The sequence below is a fragment of the Pan troglodytes genome, chromosome 3 (assembly GCF_028858775.2).
Source record: "Pan troglodytes isolate AG18354 chromosome 3, NHGRI_mPanTro3-v2.0_pri, whole genome shotgun sequence".
In the NCBI taxonomy this organism is placed as follows: domain Eukaryota; kingdom Metazoa; phylum Chordata; class Mammalia; order Primates; family Hominidae; genus Pan; species Pan troglodytes.
Window position 1 is genome coordinate 27,190,384 of NC_072401.2, and position 18,767 is coordinate 27,209,150.

At 33.9% G+C, this 18,767-nt stretch overlaps 1 protein-coding gene across 18 annotated transcripts in view; it reads left to right on the forward strand.

The window, feature by feature from the left end:
* TBC1D19 (TBC1 domain family member 19) overlaps positions 1-18,767 on the forward strand; it is a 185,504-nt gene that overhangs the window by 141,726 nt on the left and 25,011 nt on the right. For all 18 annotated transcript variants that reach the window (XR_010156505.1, XR_010156508.1, XR_010156501.1 and 15 more), the window contains 3 exons: positions 9,452-9,484; positions 13,868-13,977; positions 16,190-16,281. Coding sequence is in view for 6 of the 18 variants with exons in the window: in XM_063809445.1 (XP_063665515.1) it covers positions 9,452-9,484; positions 13,868-13,977; positions 16,190-16,281 (235 nt within the window). In the remaining 12 variants the exon portion in view is untranslated. The remainder of the gene's footprint in view (positions 1-9,451; positions 9,485-13,867; positions 13,978-16,189; positions 16,282-18,767) is intronic.

Here is an 18,767-nt window from a genome sequence, read left to right on the forward strand (position 1 = left end):
TGTTAATACCATTTGTTTCTTACATGACAGAAGAAAACAATTGTCAGTGAATATTGGGTAGGGGAGTTTCAGTACTCTAGAGCAGTAATTCTCAACCAGTGGCAATTCTCCCAACACACACACACACACACACACACACATACACACACACATATCAGGAAACATTTGGCAATGTCTGAAGACATTTTTGGTTGTCAGCCAGGGGAGAGGGATGCTGATAAACATCCTACAGTACACTGGACAGCCCCTTACAACAAAGATTAGATAAGGCTCTTAGAAGAAAAATAATCAAAGTACGTCATTTTAAATCTTCTTGCAAGTGTCAAATTAATAAATAGCAATGTAGTTTGTCATCCATATTAATTAAATAAATTTAAAATATCTCATATTCTAAAATTCATTTGAGGTATAACTTTAGACTTCAATGAAAACCTCACTAAAATTTTAAAGTAAGATTTTCAGATTGATATTTAAATGTGGTTATGTTCCTATGTTTTGTGAAATTTTAACTACTGAAATAGAGTAACAAAACCATAATGTGACATTCTAATTCAGAAAGATAATGGAAATAACTAGAAAACAATTTAATCATTGTCCCAATCTCTATTCTTACTGACCTGTAGGCTACATGTGGAATGAGAATAAACAGAGGAATTGATTACTTCAACAAATGAATTAAATAAACTGTACTAAGTAATAATATGCTTTCAGCTGGAGTGAAGTTGAAGTGAATCAGATAGGCGAGTTATGGTACAATGATAAATGCTAAGTATTAATAGAGACAATGAGGAAATGAAGAGAAAATATTTAATAAGTGCAAAGCATGTTAATATTTGGGGTATTTTCTGAGTCATATTTACTATTTATATCTCATCTAGTTCAAGATTTATTTTAGTTAACAATGTTTGCCATTCTGAGCTTTGTCAAAGGCCCATAAATCATCACTTTATAAAATTATTCACATTGAGTGGAATAGGCAGTTAATATTTTAGACTTTCTTCAGATGCATAAGGAAAGGCTAGAATCTGAAAATAATTACTCATAGCAGACTTGCAGAAGAACTCTGAGGCCAGATATGAGATGTGCCCCAAGCATCCTGACGCCTGCTGGAAACATGCTCTTGGGTGGTAGCCAGGTGAATGAAACTTGACCCTTGAAAGGCTGAAGTGATGAGAGGCAAAGGGAAGGATTTTGAAAAACTAGCCAAGAACATGACAACCTCTAAGATCAAAGAAATGTTCTAGGTAGTATGCACCCTACAGTGTTAATGGATTCTTCACTGCTTCTTATGCCTCCGGATTTTGTTTACCAGAATCTGACTCGTCCTTCAACAAAGCGGACTGTGTAGCCTTTTTTTGGAGCCTTAAGCCCAGGCTAATCTTGGCTAAGCTGAGTGTGCCTTTTTCTGATACTGACAAAAAAAGATTTTCTTAGGTTTAAGCTGATATGTTAATGTGGCACTTTCCCTTCTGAGAGCATAAAATAGCTATGGGTTATTGAGCATCTGCTGTGGACTGAATACCACACTGGCACACTTTAAATAAATTAACTCCGTTGTGCTTTGTAGTGCAACCCAATGAAGTTGATCTTGTTTATCTCCATTTTCAGAAATGAAAATATGGTTTCAGCAAGGGTTCGTAACTTGCCCAGAGTCACACAGGATTCAAATTCATGTCTGTATGACTTCTTTGGTCATTTGTTCTTTCAACATTGAGTTATCAAAAGCCTTCTGTCCTATATCTTACTTATTTATAAATGAATTTTATATTTTAGTATTTTATTTATAAGCCTTGATTATATTTATAAATGCTCAAATTTCCATCATTAACATTTACTGGGCATCTCACTTGTGGAAGACACTGTGCTGGATGCTGAAGATAATACACAGTATGAAATACAGTTCTTTCTTCAAACAGCTTGTATCCTAGCTACTTAAAGAGAAGCTATAGATTTCAGAACTTGGGGGAAATGTAGTAAAAGTGGTTAAACATGACTCATCTTAATACTTGCATCCCTTTTTGCTGCTTCGTAGTTCACTAATTAATTTATTGTAAGCTTTCTTATTAAAAGTGCCTTGTCCTGACTAGGGTATTCTTACACTTAGCAGATCCTGAATAAGTATTTTTATAAGATGAAAATATTAATAATGTCTTCATTTCTGACTACCTTAGCCACTTGTTGAAATGTTTCTGCAGTGCAGTGGCTTAAAAGAGGAAGGCAAAAGTGTTTTTTAAGTAAGGCTGTCAGGTTTTTATATAATAGCAATCTGCTTTGAGATTTAGTATTTAGAAAGATATAATATGTACTTACACTTTTATAAGGCATCAAAATATGCCTACTATTTATTAACTTATTTTTCTCTCTGAGTTTTTCTTTCACATGTCAACATGTTTATTGAAGAAAAGTTAGAAAAGACAAACTTTGTAATTATTTGTTAAAAGTTTATAATTAGTAAAGGAAATAACATGAAACAGCAGAGGCAGTAGGAAGGTAAAAAAAAGATGGGCGGAAGAAAAAGAGACTCAACCAAAGAATATAGAGAAAGACTTGAAAAAGAAATGTTTTTTGAGCTCTCCTTCCAGATGGTCCCTGGAAATGAAGCTGGTGGCTATAGTGTCATTGGGAATATTGACCTTCTAATCTGGTTTTTAATTTTTTTAGTTTCTAGAATGCAAAGGGCCTTTAAGTTGTTAAAGAGCCTTACTATTGGCCGGGCGTGGTGGCTCACGCCTGTAATCCCAGCACTTTGGGAGGTTGAGGCGGGCGGATCACGAGGTCAGGAGATCGAGACCATCCTGGCTAATATGGTGAAACCCCGTCTCTACTAAAAATAAAAAAAAAAAAATTAGCCGGGCGTGGTAGCGGGCGCCTGTAGTCCCAGCTACTCAGAAGGCTGAGGCAGGAGAATGGCCTGAACCCGGGAGGCGGAGCTTGAAGTGAGCCGAAATCGCGTCACTGCACTCCAGCCTCGGCGACAGAGCGAGACTCCGTCTCAAAAAAAGAAAAAAAGAAAAGAGTCTTACTGTTGGAAAATCTTTATAGGTACTGTTTTCTTCAAGTCTCACAATTTTTTTCGCATTTCCTCTAGACTTAATTGTTAACATCTAATTTTAGAGTTAGATAATACATCAGAGGCAATCATAGTCCCCTTGTGTGTCAGGCAGGTTACTGAAGCTCAGCAGGTTTGATGACGTTCCTAAGGTTACCCAGCTGGTTTGTGTTAAGCCCACAATTGAACTTTGATCTCCTAACTAGAGACCAATACTTCTGTTGCTGCTTCTGTATCTATGATTTACTCATCTCTTCATTCTGCAAAGATGTATATCATCAACTATGTACGTGGCACCATGAGTTGTATACTCAGATGAATAAAATATATTTCCTATCCTCAGGAACAACCTGTTAAACAGCTAATTATAACACAAAACAGAGTGAAATCATAGTGTTGGAAATATGAACTAAGTGCCATGAGAATGCAGAAGAATGAGCATTTAATTATGATTAAGAGATCAGGAAATGTTTGTCTTAGGTTATAGCTGACCTTAGTAAGGTTTTGATGGCTAAATAGAATAAAGAATTATCAAGTTCAGAGCTATCAAACTGTAGGGATACTGGTGATGATAAATAATCTAGTGTGACTATACTACAGAGAGTATGGAGTTAGGATAGTATGCCAAGGGAGAGGCAGATGTAGCTCAGGTTGCAGGACATAATCATGAATGTTTAAGGCCAGATCAAAGGTCTTGAATTTTACTGTGTATACACTTAGCCTATATTATAAGGCTAGAGTGTGAGCTCTATAAATACAGGGACAATATCATATTTATTTTAATATCTCCAGAGGCTACAGAGTAGGTTTTTAAATATTTGTTAATTAGATGAGTAGGAGCTCAGCAAATATTTGGTAGATGGATAAATAGTGGAAAGTCCTCAGTGGATGTAGAGAACTTTTTCATGGTCTCATTAATATTTTTGAAAGATAACTTGAGCTCTCTAATGTCAAAAACTGGTTAGAGAACTGAGAGTTTGGAGGAAAGGATACCAATTAGGAGGCTCTTACAGAACCATAGGTAAGAGTTTATTAGGGACAGAATTCTGATCATGGCAGTATGGAAGGAAATAAAAGGTTAAAAATGATAGAGGTAGACTCCCTACAGATGCATATATTCATTCTGCAAGCATTTAATGAGTACCTGTTATATTCTGGGCACTGTGCTTGGTCTCTGGATATAGAGATACATAAATAAAAAACAGTTCCCATGCTCAAAGGATTTATTCTACTGGGAGAGAAAAAAATAAAAAATTATTAAAAGACAGTAAGATAGGGAAAGGAATACAATTCTTAAGTACTGACTTTGTATCAAATATTGTGCTAATCATATTGCATATATTATAATATTTAATCCTCACCACCTCATTGGTATTGTTCCCACTTGATTGTTGAAGGCAAGTTTCTCTCCAACCTTTGCAGGGCCCAGAGCAGAAGTATGAATAGAGGCCCACCTACCATAAGTCAAAATATTTGAAAGTTATAAATTAGACTCATAAACTGATAAAGTCTACTCTATTTTCTTTCTTTGACACATATACTTTGATAACAATCTGGAAGGCCAGGTTTGAATTCAGAATTATCAGACTCTTCATCCTTCCCTAGCCTGTGGTATCCCCACCCAGTTCTCATTTACGGCTCCACTTCACACCTTGGACAGGCTTCATGGACAGAAGCCTGCAGGTCCAACCTCTGTTCACAGTTTCCACAAATAGCCAGCCTTTGGCCACCTCTCTGTCCTGAGGTATACAGGTATATCAGGAGGTGTATACCTTCTCTTCTCTTCTCTTCCCCACCAAAGAGAACATGCAGGCCCTGGAAGCTGTCTTAGGAGCCTTTGGGCTCAGAATTTCAGAGTCTTGGGTACCTCGGATGTGGTCTGGAAGGAGAAACATTGGCTCTGGATAAGGAGTACAGCCGGAGGAGGGTCACAGAGCCCTCAGCTCAAGCCCCTGTGCCTTAGTCTAAAAGCAGCTTTGGATGAGGAAGCAGGTTAAGTAACATACGTAAGCGTACACAGGTAGAAAGTGCTGGAGTCAGAATTGCACAGTGTGTAGGAGTAGTACCTCAATCAATGAGGGCAAATCAACTGAAAGAAGAGGACCGATTAATGAATTGCTTAGGGGGAGGGATCAAGGCTATCAGGGAGATCTTTCTAGGAAGATTATTGTTTAAAATTATGAAGGAGTAGGGCAGGGACAGGGCCAGAGGTAGAGGAGAACATTGCCTACAGCCCTTGTCTTGCACCCAGAGGCTGAAGGGGTGGCGATCAATTTGGAGGGATTAGAGCAGTGCTTGTGGGGTACAGAGAAGGAATGAAGACTGAAGAGTTAAGTGGTCCTTATCCAAAAGAGACAGGAGAGGTACATAATCACATTTAGGTATAAGGGCTAAGGGAGAACAAGAGAGCACAAATGACTCAAAAGTTTCTTCCCTGAATGACTAGGGAGGTGGTGAGTCATTTACAAAAATAGAGACCAGAAGGAGCCTGAGGATACTGGGCTTTTAAGGTTGGTATTATGGATTAATAATGAGAATACTGGTAGAGCAAAAGGGAAAACAAGTATACAGAGTCTCAGAGCTATATTGAAGGAGTGCGCAGAAGAGAGAACTGCCAGAAACAAAACAAACACTCACAAAAAACTGAGCAGCAAAAGTTTCTGTGGGACAAGAAGCCCGATCTGCGTCGTGTCATCAATGCCATGGTAGACTCAAGTTTGACTGTGAGGCCATTAAGTACAGCATACAAAGAAGGGAAACCCCTGGATTTGGCAATCAGAAGTTACGTCCGTAGGGATGGGAAACCATTTGCGAGAATTTGAGGATACATAATAAGGAATAAAGGAAGTGAATATAGTTTAAAAAAAATTAAGCCTGGCTTCGAGAAAATGAGCGAGATTAGAGATTTGTTTGATGGGAAAGTAGGGTCCGGGAAAAAAAATTGACTACTTCTTCCTTCCTTCCTATTTTTTCTTCTTCTTTCTTATTTCTTCTTATTATTATGTGTAAGAATATTTGTAACATCCTTGGCTGAAAGGATGCAGTGAAATATGAAAGACTAAAGATATGATTACTTTGATAAGATACCACCCACCCCTTGCTTCTACTCTGCTTCGTTAGAGGAGTAAAGAGCAGATCCCACCACTATCCGGCTGAAGACCAGTTGCCCTCAGTAAAGGTAACCCTGTTTATGACAATCATCACATGAAGCTAGGGCTTCCAGGTCACCCTTGTCAGATGATTCTCACCTCCACAGCTTAAGGGCTCTTTATCAGTAAGTCCTCCTCCGCCCTAGCCTGGCCTCCTTCCCTCCATTATTTTTCTTCATAGCACTTATTACTATCTGACATGTATTCGCTTATTTTTATTATGATTGTTTTGTCCCTAATCAAATGGCAGCTACAGTTCTTAGAACAGTGTCTGGCACATCGCAGGGACACAGCACATGTGTGTGGAATGATGCACGTGCAGCAAGGGGGAAGGGATGGTTGATGGGGCAGGAGTCCGAAGCAGGGTTTGGCAGACTTTTCCTTTAACCAGCCAGATGGTAAATATTTCACGTTTTGCTGGCCACAAACAGTCCATGTCCCATATTATTCTTTGTTGTTTTTGAAATAATCCTTTAAAATATGTAAAAGCCATTCTTAGCTCACAGGCCACACATAAACAAGCTGCAAACCTGACTGCTGCTTGCCAGTCACTGTGAAAGTCAAGGAAACACGATTTAGAGTACAGGTGAAGATGTTGGGTGAAAAAGAAAAAGGATACATCCTCCTCTGGGCTGTAAGTGAGAAAACATGAAATATGAAGAACAGACAAAGGAAGGAGTTCATGTCAATGGCATCAGCCTCCTAGTGAGGAGAAAGTGAAGTCTACAATTCAGTGTTAAACACTTGAAAAGGGAGGAAATTTTGAAAGAATGGGGTGGCTAATCATATAGAGAGGAATAAGAAAATTGATACACAACATAAAATTCAGCAGAAGTTGGAGAACATGAATCTGTGTGCCAGAAGACTAGAGAAAATGTCAATCCTCAGAATTTTCACTTGTGAGCTTAAAGCAGTGCTGCACAAAATTCTGAAGATGGTTGGCCTGGCATACCATTTCAGAATAATTTGGCTTTTCTCATACTATTTTTGATAAAATTGCTTCTAGAAACAACAAAGAAGTATGAACTAACTTGTAAATGATAACGTCAACAATTAACATTTGCTTATTAATAAATAATAGCCTAAGATATTTAAATAAATAGTATAGGCCCTAAGCTATTTATTAATGGCTGAGCCACAACTGTTATCTCATTTAATCATATTATGTGAGTTCTAGCGTTATCTCTGACTTACAGATGAGGAAGCTAAAGCTTAGAGAAGTTAAGAGACATATGCAAAGACACACACACACACACTCACACACACACACACTCTTTAGTGATAGAACCGGATGAACCCAACCAAGTCTGTCTGACATCCAGTCCATGCCTTTATCGCAACAGGTTGCTGATTAATGCATTGACATCAATATGAAAGGAGTTTCTACTGATAATTCTAGTCTTCACCCCGTCATGTTCAGCATTTTTATATTGCTTTTGATGAGGACATGGTATACTTATCAAATTTTTCAGTTTTGTAGAATCAGGAGAACTAGAGAATGCATTAGATAACAGAATAAGAATTCAGGATTATTATCTCTAACTGGAGTGGTTCACCAAAGAAGAAATGTAATAGGGATAAAAATATAACCCTTTCGTGAAGTCCAGGAACAACTGTCCAAGAACACTGTCTTAGCTGTTGGGTGTGTAGGGAGGGAAAATGATTAGAGATTTTAGTCAGCTCACTTTAAGGACTGCAGTGAACTGTAACTGGTTAGAATAAAATAAAATATGGAAGCTTTTCAAGACCACCTCATCTCAGGAAAAATTGAAGAAATTCATGAAGTCTTGGAGCAAGAAATCCTGATGGTGATAGAGCAGGAGAGAGAGCAGCGTCTTCAAATATTTCTGAACGTTTTCACATAGAAGATAAATTAGATTTGTTCTGTGTGACCTTTGTGGTCAGAACTAAGAATACTAAGTAGAAATTTCAGGGAGCCAGAGTTTGGCTCACTATGAGAAAATAGCTCCTTCCAAATTAAACCCATTCAAAATGGTAATGAGTTGCATTGGGAATTAATGCTTCTGCTATCGCTGGACATGTTTTAAACTGAGGCTGAACTATCATTTATTAGAACTCACTCTATATGACCACCAGCACAAAATTTTTGCCTGTGAACATGTCAGATGAATAAAGCATTTCTATATTATTTTTCAAAAATGTAACTTAGCAGCTTTCTTCTGTGCTGTGTTTGCAACCTGATTTAGTAGTGTTAGCTATATGGTGGTATATATTACAAAACTTCTGTTTTGAACTAAACTGTACAAATTCAAATTTTTTACTTGGAATGTGAGACGATGTTTAGCACACCAAGTTAAGCTTTGAGTATTTCTTTGAAAAGGATGTGTACTTTACTTGTGTGTAATTATTGCCAAAGATTATACTGAATTTGTATCATATTTCTGCCAATATTTCTTCTAAAGCCATATCCCATGATTAATTTTCAGTTAGTTTACTTAACACCCATAGTGTTTTCTGTAAAGCAAATGTTTTCAAGAAGTGCCTTGAAAAGCTCACTTATCTTTTAGCATATTCGATTCTAATATACACAGTGAAGTTGTTTCAGGAGGGACATAATCTATTGACTTTCTGAGACCATTATAATTAGTTCTTAAACTTAATTCTGTGATCTGTCTCGTTATGTTTTCATCCTGTTGTTTTGTGTATGTATATGTATACGTGTGTGTGTATATATATACACACATGTGTACATACACATATATGTGTGTATGTATATATGTACACACATATGTATATGTATATATGTACACACACGTATATGTATATATGTACACACACATGTATATGTGTATACACGTATATGTGTATACACATGTATATGTGTATATGTGTATACACATGTATATGTGTATATGTGTATACACATGTATATGTGTATATGTGTATACAAATGTGTGTGTATATGTGTATACAAATGTGTGTGTATGTGTATATGTATGTACACATATATACACACACATATATATACACATATATATATTCAAAGCTTTGATTTCTCAATATTAATAGAATGTTAACTGGATATATGTTTTAAAGCCTCTAGTTTACTTTTCTGAAGGTATTAAAAATATCTTTTTATTGTTTACTATCACTAAGTCTTTCTGACATTTATGAACAAAGTTGAAGCAAAAATAGAAAACCTTTTTATTGTCAGTTTTAATCTTTTAAAGCTTACCTAATAATCAGTAGGCCTACTACTTATTGAAAAGAAATATCTTTTTTTTTTTTTTAGGTGTTATCCCTTTTCATGGATTTTCAATGTATGGTAAGTTGGGCTTTAAAAACATCATAATGTACACAATAAAAACATACAATGTTATCTGTCAATTTAAAAAATAATGACTGACAGATATAATTGTTTTACTATAGTAAAACAATAAAGGAAAAAATAAAGTGAAATGCATGCTAGTTCCCCATAGGGGCTTCATTTTTTTTAATTATTATTTTTATTACACATTAGAAAATTGAACAAAAAGAACACCACTTTATTTCTAATTACCCACAAGTTATTATGAACATTTTTAAATGTTGAGTTTAATAGTCCAGGCGTGGTGGCTCACGCTTGTAATCTCAGCATTTTGGGAGGCTGCTGGCCATCAGAGAAATGCAAATCAAAACCACAATGAGATACCATCTCACACCAGTTAGAATGGCAATCATTAAAAAGTCAGGAAACAATAGGTGCTGGAGAGGATGTGGAGAAATAGGAACAATTTTACACTGTTGGTGGGACTGTAAACTAGTTCAACCATTGTGGAAGTCAGTGTGGCAATTCCTCAGGGATCTAGAACTAGAAATACCATTTGACCCAACCATCCCATTACTGGGTATATACCCAAAGGACTATAAATCATGCTGCTATAAAGACACATGCACACGTATGTTTATTGCGGCATTATTCACAATAGCAAAGACTTGGAACCAACCCAAATGTCTAACAATGATAGACTGGATTAAGAAAATGTGGCACATATACACCATGGAATACTATGCAGCCATAAAAAATGATGAGTTCATGTCCTTTGTAGGGACATGGATGAAATTGGAAATCATCATTCTCAGTAAACTATCGCAAGAACAAAAAACCAAACACCGCATATTCTCACTCATAGGTGGGAATTGAACAATGAGATCACATGGACACAGGAAGGGGAACATCACACACTGGGGACTGTTGTGGGGTTGGGGGAGTGGGGAGGGATAGCATTGGGAGATATACCTAAGGCTAGATGACAAGTTAGTGGGTGCAGCGCACCAGCATGGCACATGTATACATATGTAACTAACCTGCACAATGTGCACATGTACCCTAAAACTTAAAGTATAATAAAAAAAAAGAACATACTGTGAAAATGGTCCTGCGGTTTACCATTTTTTAGTCCAATGGAAACTAGAGATACACATTAATATTTAGCTCTAATAGGTGTAAAATCAGATGGCTTAAATTCCTAAAGTAATTCTCTTAAGAGTTTTTTGAAAATAATAGGTCAGAAAGAATGCTAAGGAAGGGACAGTACTGAGTTTGAGCTCATGATTTCTCCAGGCTACTTATATGCACAGCAACAATTACATCAGAGCATTCAGTCACCTGAGATACACGTGGGTGATGCATATGCAGGCTTGAGAGCTCTGAGTGTCTCTGAGGCCTCATGTGTCATTAAATGAGGAATGCAAGAAGCTTATGAAGATGAGCAAAAGGAAGAACTCTCTACACTTTAATGCCACTTAATTTTTAAGTTTTCAAGTGTTACATATAAACTTATTAAAGATTGTTGTCCCCTTTATTTCTACCCCCTACCTTTAGAATGAACAGAAATACATTAATGTTTTGCCTTTGTACCAAGAATCTGCAATAAACACTTTTCTTTGTAAACATCAGTGTTCAACATCAGATGGTCGTGGTGAATGACATAATATAAAACTATCGTTCAATGAAAAAGAGTCAAAGTACCTAGGGACTTTATGCTATACTTGGTGTTAGTCACAGGCTTGAATTATAGGGTACTCAGCTTTATTCTCTTGGGCAACCAAAATTTCATAGCATAATACATAATGTTATAGAGACCTTACAGCATATTTATCTTATATATGTGAAGAATTTAAAATAGAAAACCAAAAAAGATTAATAATATAAATTTTTACATCTAATAATAAAAATGTTCACTTTTTATCTTTCTACTTTAATAGTTCCAACTGCAAAAATTTTTCAAGTAAATCGTTTTTGGAAGTTGTACTTGAATGATTTGGAGGATACTTGATGTCATCAAAGTTTAAATCTTCTAGCAAGATCTTCTGGTGTTTAAAATATATCATTGACTCAGCCTCTGCCTATTCACATTTATGGTCATTTAAATAGGCTACAGTTTATACACCCAAGGGGAAAGCATTTGCTAACAATGATGCAAAATGTTTGATATAGAATTTATTTATACTATTTTAGAAAACTATTTTAAACATCCACAAAAACTTTACCAGCAACCACTTATTTAGAACCAGTGTACAAAAATAATCACAAATCATCCCTAAGGAACTCTAGTTAGTACTTTGCCGTTTCAGTTTTAGTTACTATATTTCTTTAAAATTATAATACTTATCTCTTTTAAACATTGATACAGATCTTTAATGATAGGCTGTCATTAAAAAGGAAACCAAAAGATAGTAATTTATTTTAAAATTTACTCAGAACTCTTCTCTAATTTAAAATACCTTCTGCTTTTCTATTTATGCAGATTAATGAAGTTTTATTGTAGGTGTATAGTATATTATGGTGTCATAAATTCCTACAGTATAGTCTTTCATTGGTTTAAAAGATAATTAGCTAAATTTATTTTTATGGAAGAACCAAATAGGAAAGGATGCTTAAAATTAAAAATTAAGTCATGTAGAATCTTTTTTACATATAATCTATAATGGACTAAAGCTTTTCCATTTCATAGCTATATAAAGGAATTCAACATAAACAACTGTGGTATCTTGAATAAAAACTAATTGTAAATTTCTTTTATATTTTATATATTCATAGAAACATGCTTATTTTAAAATTCTCTTTTCATTTCTTCACTGGAAATTTTCATTAATAATTACTGAATCCATACCATCTTCAGATTCAGGTTATAAGTTTTCACATATCAATATCTAAGAATTGGAGGAAAAAATATGCATCATTTTTTAAAAATAAAGAAGTTCCAAACCTTAGTCTTAGATTTATAATAATACCATATATTTGTACCACACTGTTGTTTCTTAGGTTGTTATTGTAATTAGAGCATGAGTTACTATTTGTAAATATATGAAATATCCTAATTTGGGCTGTTTTTATAAGTAGCAATTTATTTAATAGTAAAATAAGTTTTAAAAATTAGTCTTGAAATAGACATACCTGTCTTTTTAAAATTTTATTTATAATACATATTGTATATACATTTTTCTCTATATATACAAGTATGTATTTTTATATGAATTTAGATATTTACCCCCAAAAGTGATTTCTCTTTTGCCCTTCAGAAAAAATAAAAATTCTCACTTGCAATGCTAATTTTTAATGACTTATTTATCAGTAATACTGTGCATTGCTGTTTATCCCAGAAAATTGAACTTTTGTGTTTGAAAGAATTTAAAATATTTTACTATTTTTCCTTTTACTTTGTCAAAAAGAAGAGAGCACAACTGGCCCACTGACTTCCTTGCTTACTTAGTGCTTATTGCCCTCAGAGCATTACCAACAGGTTATAGAGCCCCAGAAATTCTTACTTGTCCAATACATATTGTTTGAAATTACCCTGTAAGGCATTTTTAATTAAAATTAATATTTAGGTAATGCAGTTGTATCTATCTGCATTATAAATTTGTCTCTATGCTGCCTAAAATACTTAAGGCTTGAAAAGTTGGAAAGCATGACCACCTTTGTCAGTGTAGAATAATCACATGCTCAGGTAGGTCGCCAATCCAAGATTAGGACTTTCTGACATTCAACTGTGGGATGTCTGGTTGAGTTGACCCAGCTGTGCTTAATTGCTACAAACTGGGGGCAGTCAATTCTACATTCATTAGAGAAATAAATCCTTTCTGCCTAAGGATTGTTTTCAGTTGATGAATATATATGGGGATATAGCGATAAAGACCAGTAGTATACAGCTATTACTCAAAATCTTTATTTTCAAATTGAATTAATTGAAGACCATGATTCTAAAAGTCATAAATCATCTGTTTTACTTACCTGACTTCCAAAATTAAAATTTTTGAAATGTGGCCTGAATCTTTTGTGAGAGAAAGTAAAAATAAGCTGCCTGGTTGTTATTTTCTTATTACTTCAATTAAAAAAAGGAGAGATTTGACTTATGTAGTTTTTATAAGTTACTTGGAACTTTTCATATTTCTGTATAATTCCATAATGTCATTCTTAGGCATCTGTTAAATTGGGATTATAATAGTTTGTAATATATTCCTTTCTGTATAATATTTAATGGCTGTTTGAACTTTACATATGCATATATTCCCCTCTCAAAATGAAAAAAAGTAGTATGATTTTAAACTTGTCTGGTGGTGTATATGATTACTATAAAATAGTGATTTATTATGACATATTTTATAAATTTATCTTAACATTTCAGTAGTTCTGCAGTATTATAAATTAATTTTTTTCTTTCAGTTGCACCACTTTGTTTTCTATACCATGAACCTTCCAAATTGTATCAGATATTCCGTGAGATGTATGTGCGTTTTTTCTTCAGACTCCATTCCATCTCTTCTCATCCTTCTGTAAGTTCATAAGAAAAACTTGATCAAATTAGGTTGGATTGTAATCTATTCTTTCTTTCCGTTAAGAAAAAGTCTTCTACTCAAATTCTAACGCAACAAATTTTAATTTGTGATGTCAAGCAATGTGTTTTTATTGCAAAAATGACAGAGAAGATGAAATTGATATTTAAATATTTTGGTAATAATTTAAACAGAAAAAGTCTCTTGTCAACTACATTTAAATGATTTTTTCTTTTACATATTTAAAAAATTAGAATGTCTGTATTATTATTCTTAGCAAAGATGCCTACCTTCTTTTCTCATTTCTTATCTATGAAATGAAGTAAATAATATATTATCTCTAGTGCTGTAGAAAAGTCTGCAAAGCACTCAGTGTAGTTAGTGCTTGGCTCCTCGCAGGTGTTCAGTAAATAAATGGCCGTTGTTGTTATAATTATAATCATCATTCTTCTTTGTTAGTGAAAATCAAGTATTGATTTGTCACTTGTTTGCCAATTTCATATTTGGCTAATTATCAGTTATAATAGTACATATTTTCTTTGTATTCAATAAAATGATCCTTTGGCCTACAATATAAGAATCAAGGAAAAGCATATATTTAGGAGTTGAACATTTTAATCTGTTCTCTTTTGGCTGTTCCTTTATCATATCTTTTTTTTCCCTTCCCATAAACCTGACTAAGAGCAGTATTTATTTTATTTCAGTTATGCTTTTTTTCCCCCTTTGGACCTGCTGTGGGTAACATGACTGCTACTCCAGGTGAAACATTCAATTGGAATATATGTCAGGGCTACTAAATTTCCCCAAAGAGGCAACTGTATTATTGCTATGAAATTAAATAGCTGTTCTTTATGCCCCCATTCTAAGCCTATATATTCCTATTTCACCTTCCTCCGTCTCCAGTTTTGCTTTCATCCATCGCTAGTGAAAGTTGGCAAATCACAGAATTCCAGGATGTTACAGATAAACAAATGAAGCAACACCAGTTATCTTGGGTTTCGTATCTCTAAGAGAACTTGATTTTGTTCTTATCTTACTTTAATATTTAATCTGGAATAATCAGAAATATGACCAATAATTAAGATTAATAATTCTTTTCTAATATTCAGTTCTAAGTATCATATTTCTATGCTCATATTCTATGCCATTTTATGCTTCAGAGTTTAAAAAAACTGGCTGCATAGTACACACCCATGGTGTTCTCCCTGTGCAGAGCACTGAAGCCTGGCGCTGGGCAACTCTGGGTATTTCTTGTCTATCTCTATGCTGGTGGCCCTGGGTATTCTTTTTCAGCGAATTGATTGAGCCAGACCTGCCTCTGTCCCTTTTTTTTTTTTTTTTTTTTTGATTCAGAGGAGTAAAAACTTACAGGCAGTCACCTCCTTTTTTGGCTTGCAGCTAGACTGAACTATTTGGAACCATGACAGTCTTTTTTTCTTTAGAAACGCAAAAAGAGGATTAAAACTTCCTTACAAAGATAAACTCTGAGGAATGCTAAGCTGCAGGAAAGACTTTATTCAGAGTTGTCAAATAATAAATGTACTTGAAAAACTATCTGCTTAAATTGGTTTTGTACTTTACAAATAATGCCCTTTTAAAAACAGTAGATTTTAGTTTTAAAAAATATGTGTATACTAAGTAATCAAACATTCTTGTTCAATAACTTCTGATGCAAATTTAAAGCAGCTAGCTGCTAGTCTTTTCCTGGGGGTAGATTTCAAAGAAAGAGTGAGAAAAGCAGGCAGTATTTTCCCTAGTGAGTGAGGCTGGAGGGGAAGGGACATATGGAGGGAGAGTGAAGGTGGCTATATAGCACTAGGGAAATAACTGGAAACTGGAATGCATTCAGATAAAAACTAATTTTGCTGGGGCTAAGTAATCATAGTGGCTTGCAAAGTAGCAAGTTTTCTGTAAGGTGATATTTTCCTTGGACTCTCCAAATATTACATTCTGGTTTATGTGGGGAGCATATTGTGTAAAAAGGGAGGCTCTTTAGCATATCTGTATGTGTGAGTATACATAAAGAGGATAAAGTTTATCTCTAAACACAATGTTAGAGATTCTTTAATACATTTCATGTTTTTGACTCTTAAACAGTATAAAGAAAATTTATGTTGATAGTTTCTCATTTTCCATTTGAATAATTTGTTGGCATAGTTAATTTTTAAATATTAAAATATCTATTTCTCTTATGATTCCTTATTGTATCCAGGGTATTGTGTCACTCTGTCTGCTGTTTGAAACTCTACTTCAAACTTATCTTCCCCAACTCTTTTATCATCTACGAGAAATTGGGGCTCAACCGTGAGTACTTTTCTCTCCTAATTGAAGAATAGATAGTTTCACAGAAAGCTCTTTTTTCCTCATTGCAGAGCACTTGCAAATACGTAATTTTTCAGAGAAATTAAGCTAACAGTTTTCCTAATAAAACTATAATTATCAATTAGTAAATTGTAATAACATTGTTCCAAAAATTCTTGAAAGAATTACCAAAATCCTAATAAAGTCTTATTTACTAGGATTTTTGTGTCTGGTACAAGAATCACCAAAATGAACCAATTTCTATTCATAATGAAAGGTGTCAGCCAAAACTGAAGCAAACATTTGTGGAAACAAATGCTACCTGAGAAACATGATCATACTAAACTTAATTCAATATAGGCCACATTTATCAGAGAATAACCTATGAAAACTATAAAAGTTAAAGTTGGCTGTCTTTTCTTAAAGGAAAGCAAATCAGGTACCTATCAATGGTTGTACACTGTGATTTCTCCTTTCTAAAATTTGAGTTTTGTTCATTGGTCTCAGCATGAGTTATAAGTGAATATGTATAGTATCTCTGGACTTCAAGATTATTGGTTCTATCTCTCTCTTTTAAAAAAAATATGTCTAAAGCAAGAGAACTTTCCAAATGGTTTATCAGTGTTTTCTTCCTGTCTTCTCTGTGCAGCTATTTTCTCCTATTAAGGAGGGCATATTTGAAAAAAGTATTAACTCCTTGAGGCCACAAAAGAAGTTAGTGGGAGATAGAATAGTATAGCATTTGTCTTCTCCACTCTTGAATCCATAGCAAATAGATAGCTCAGTGGGTGGAAATTTAATCCAGATTCAAATTCCATTTCTGTTAAGCTTTGTAATCCTGGTGAAGTTTTTTAATTTATCAAGGCCTCAATTTCTTTACGTTAAGATAATTCAGTTGGTTTATCTTAAAAATCAAGAGAATTAGTACCTTGCAGAGTTGTTTCAAGATTGACTGATTATAAAGATGGAGATAGCAATCAAGATGGAGATAGAGATAGGTAGATATATAACCTCCTTTTTATAAAGTACCATTGAATTTCAGACATCTTAGAGATGGCCTTTATAAAATAATACCTCATATCATCCATTGATAATACTGAGTGGATACCCTTTCCTTTATAGCCATTAAAAAACAAAATTCTATTCATGATTCAGAAATCTTTTATATTGAGCATAAGACTTTTATTCTTGTAGTAAATTGACTTCTTTTTGCTATTGTGAAATGAACATTGGAGTATAAGTAGGGTTTTCTTTACTAGGATGATGACATTTAGTTCATTACTAGAAACAAATATTTTTTCTAGCCTGTTTGTATACTTTACTCATTAAAAGAAATAAATTTATTTCAATGATGTGATAAACATTAAAATTCCTATATAGGAAAAGTGTAAAAATTCTAATTGTCAAGGTAGAAATCATTTTTTTAAAAACTGAAGCTTTTAGAAGGTTTTTTAATTTTGAATTTAATTTCTTTAATAGATATAGGACTACTTGGGTTATCTATTTCTTTTTGAATAAGCTTCAGTAGTTTATGTCTTTTACTAGGTTATCATATTTATAAACAGAAAGTTATTCATAATATTCTCTATGCTTAGCCTTTTTAATATTTATAGGGTTAGTAGTGACATCATCTTTGTCATTCCTGAGATTAGTAATTGTATTATCTCCCATTTTTTCTTGATTATTCTGGCTACAGGTTTATCAATTTTATTCATCTTTGAAAGAATCAGTTTTTTGTACCATTGATTCTTTTTCTCTGTTGTTTTTCTACTTTAATTTTATTTATTTTTACTGTTATATTTATTATTTTCTTCTTTTTGCTTGCATTAGATTTATTTTGCTCTTGTCTTTCTGCTTGTTTAAGGTAGAAGTTAGATCATTGATTTGGGACTTTCTTTTTTTCTAATATAAGCATTAATGTTACAGATTTCCCTCAAATTACCTATTTACCTCCACCTAACAAATTTTGATATATTTTCATTTTTATTTAATTAGAAATGTTTCGTAATTTCTCCTGTGGTTTCCTCTTTGAATATGGGTTATGTAAAAGTACGTTGTTTAATTTCTAAATATTTGGAAAGCTATCTTTCTGGCATTTATTTCTGTTTTAATTCTGTTGCAGTTAAACAGCATGCTTCACATGATTTCAGTTGTTTTAAATGTTTTGAAGTTTGTTTTTTGATCCAGAACATGATCTGTCTTGGTCCATGGGCACCTGAAAAAAATTTGTTTTCTGCAAGTATCGGGCAGAATGTCATATAAATGTCAAGGAAATCAAGTTTGTTAATAATGATGTTCAAACCTTGTATACACTTACTAATTTTCTGTCTACTTTTTCTATTAATTATTGAAAGAGGAATGTGAACAGCTCTAATTATAATTGTGGATTTTGTCTATGTCTTCCTTTAGTGCTTTGTCTTTTTCTTCACGTATTTTGATGCTTTGTTTTGGAGAATTGATCACTTTATTATTATATAATGTCCTGTTTT